Raw genomic sequence first — 3,441 nt, 5'->3', positions numbered from 1 at the left:
GTGTTTTTGACGATGCTCACTTGTCGACACATGAAGGCTGACATTGGGTCATTTTCATTATTTGATCAGGAATGACTGTTGCAGCTTTTTGGGGAAGTTTCAATATAATTCTACGATGAAAAGTTTGTAAATGAGAAAGTGGTCGAATGTATTATCAGTCAACGTTCGTACAGTCCCCGTTTTACAAACCCTTTTCACGGCCTCACTCTGTGTGAGTTTGCTTACTAAGTATAAATTTGAATAAAATAAAGTTTTCAGAAAATGTTAGGCTTTATTTTGATACCGACCACTGATTACAATTTGCAGAAATAAAAAAGTGACAGGTAAAAAACCTAATTTTCTTTCCGGGTTTATCATGATCAGTACCAGTATGCATGCTAAGTCAAACAGTGACCATTCAGAGGTTATACATAACCTCTAACCAAGCAAAAAATTAAAGAAGAAAAATATTTATCAACCCCTGAACAGCTGAAGACGATATATAAATTCTACAGGCTCAATATCATAGTCTATGCGGATCCAGCATTTTCTGTCAGAGGGGGTCCAAATTCTATGCTTTCTGCCAGAGGGGGTCCTAGTACACTTTTATCAGCATACCCACTCATTTTTAAAGTTAAGGGTACATGTACCCCCTGCTTTTGCAAAATAGGGGTACACTTCAAAATCTGGGGGTACACTACATGGTAGATCTGAATTTTTTCTATTTAACTACTGAAATTTGTATATACATGTTTTTTTTTTCATGCAGAACTCTCGTGGGTGGGGTATAACAGATGAGATAATTTTAGAAAATTTAAAATGTTTTTCCAAAGTTAAGATAGGAAATTTTGAATCATAGGACCCTTCCCAATATTATACTAAATATAAATAAGTTTTCAGCACGGTTCATGTATTCCCGATTTCGTGGACGGAACATGATTTGTCCGAAATAACATACAGTCAACTGAAGACTGATAAAAATCGCCAATCAATAATAAATGCCCAAACTATTACAGATATGCAATGTGTATCAAAATTGCAGTTAAATATCCAAAAATAAAATACTGTTAACCTTTTGTTGAGTTTATAAAAGCTAAAATGCCTTTCTTGATCTTGATTTCGAAGCCTTCCGGCCGCAATAACTCATCGTTGTCGTCTCGATCTCCGGTAAATATGTCTTACAATGTAAATGTCTCTCAGGTAGTGTTTTGAAATTAAACTTTTACATTTAAGCATTTATATGGAGTCCGGTTGTGTTATCGGCCAGAACTGCTTTAACAAACCTCTTTGACCTATCAATATATTGGGTAAGTTCGTCTAATATAACGGGTCTTATGTCTTTCCATGGGTCGTCTTCTCCTGAACTAAGTAACAATTTGAGATCCGGATTACATATACCAGTTCTGAGATGCAAATTTGTTTTCATTATCTCTCTGTGATTCTCAATAATTGGGCATTCCAGAAGGTAATGTTCTACTGATTCTGGGTCACCACATTCACAATGAGGGTTACTGTCCAGTCCAACATTGTGTCTATGCTCTTTTAAATTGCAGTGGCCATTCTGTAATTGTATAAGAATTCTTTGATTTGTACTTTTGCTGTAATCCATTTGCTTCAGTTTTACTTTTGGCTTCAAGTCATACAATGGCTTTCCCTTTCCTGATGTATCCCATCTTCTTTGCCACAACATTGCAATTGTTTCCTTGGCTGCCTTCTTTACATCCCCTTGAGTGATGGGTTCTTGTGACTCTCCTTTCATTTCTTCAGCTGTAGTGCAGCTTCCTTAGCTAGTCTGTCTGCTATTTCATTTCCAGCAATTGCGGCATGCCCTGGTGACCAATCAAGTTTTATAGTGGTTCCACCCTTTTCAGATGCTTTCCAGATACTTTTAACTTCTTGAACAGCCTTAATATGTAACTTGTTTTCCCATCCTAATGTCAAAATCCCAATTACTGTCTGACTGTCTGAAAATATGTGTAATGAAGGTATTCTGTATTTTGTTTGCTCCTTTACAATGAATTCTAATGTGATCTTGATAGCTATAAGCTCACCAAGGAGAATTGAAGCCATTTTAGAAACTGGCTGCTTTAATTCCATCCGTTCACCACTTGGTAAAAAAACACAAGATCCTGCACCACATGGACCAGGATTTCCTCTGCATGATCCGTCAGTAAAAGCTATAGCAGCATCTGGGTTTATGTCATGTAATTGCTGGTTGATGGCTTGTCTAGCTTGTATTTGTTGTTCAGCTGTTCTGTTCTTTGATGAACCTAGGTTGTTCCAGTATGTCGGACGGCATCTACTTGGTTGGAGGAATTCTAAGTAGGTCAGCTCAGGCTCTATGCATCTGATATTAGTTTCAGTGAGTGTTTCCATTTCAGATACTTGCATTAACATTTTTCCTACGGGTGTTGATGAAATGTCATTGACCTTTTCCTCTTCTCTACATTTATCTAGATATTGTTTCAAAGGGTGGTTTCAGCCTTTTGCCATTAATTTAGTGCACTCTCTTATTGCTAATTCTGTCCTTCGCAAATCTAATGGTGGTACTCCGGACTGTATTTCTAAGCTTTTGCAGCTGCTTGTGCCCATTGCTCCCAAACAAATCATCAGACCTTTTCGCTGGACTTTTTCTAATATTTGTACTAAAGTACTTGTTTGCCAAACTGATGACGCGTACTCTAGATAAGGAACAATTAGACTTTGATATAGTTTAATCATATTCTGTGGTGACACCTTTTCTGATTTTGCTACACATGACAGTAATCCAAGTGCTCTTAATGCTTTTGTTTCTGTATATTGTACATGTTGATTGAAGGTGAGCTTTTCATCTAGTACAACCCCAAGAACCTTTGACTGCTTAACTCTTGTCAATCTTAATCCATTTAGCTCGAGATGAATGTCTGGTGTGTTGTCTGGGTCCTTTGAAAACATGCAGTATTCCGTTTTTCCTGCATTCAGTTTCATGCGCCACTTACTTGTCCATTCTGATATTGAATTCAAATCTTCTTGTAGTTGTGTCTCTAGTGTTTTTATGTCTGTATCAGTACGCCACACTGTACCATCATCAGCAAATTTCACTTTATGACTATTTACTTGTTTTAACATGTCTGTCAAATATAAGTTAAACAACAAAGGTGAAAGTACTGAGCCTTGAGGTAGTCCCAGATTTGTCTGGTGTCTGTCATCCTTGTAACCTCGTAGACAACATGTTGCGGTGCGGTTTTGTAGGAAATTGGAAATCCAATTCCAGATAGGGCCTTTTATTCCTATTTCATATAACTTCACTAATAAACCATCTCTCCAGACACTATCAAATGCCTTCTCCATATCTAGAAATATTACTGCTGTAACTTGTTTATTCTTTAAGTTTGTTGCAATGTCTTGTGTAAGGCGCAGAAGTGCATGTGTAGTACCCCTTCCTTCTCTAAACCCTTCTTGTTCTTGGTCCAACAGGTCATG

The 3,441-nt window shown here is 37.3% G+C and overlaps 1 protein-coding gene across 1 annotated transcript; it reads right to left on the bottom strand.

Moving 5' to 3' along the window:
* Window positions 1–1,734: 1,734 nt before the first annotated feature.
* LOC128551681 (ribonuclease H-like) lies at window positions 1,735–2,376 on the bottom strand. The gene has a single exon (XM_053532586.1). The coding sequence runs from the start codon at window positions 2,374–2,376 to the stop codon at window positions 1,735–1,737; it is 642 nt and encodes a 213-aa protein (XP_053388561.1).
* Window positions 2,377–3,441: the final 1,065 nt, after the last annotated feature.

The sequence above is a fragment of the Mercenaria mercenaria genome, unplaced genomic scaffold (genome assembly GCF_021730395.1).
Source record: "Mercenaria mercenaria strain notata unplaced genomic scaffold, MADL_Memer_1 contig_1548, whole genome shotgun sequence".
Lineage (NCBI taxonomy): Eukaryota > Metazoa > Mollusca > Bivalvia > Venerida > Veneridae > Mercenaria > Mercenaria mercenaria.
This window is presented reverse-complemented; position numbering and strand designations above follow the sequence as displayed.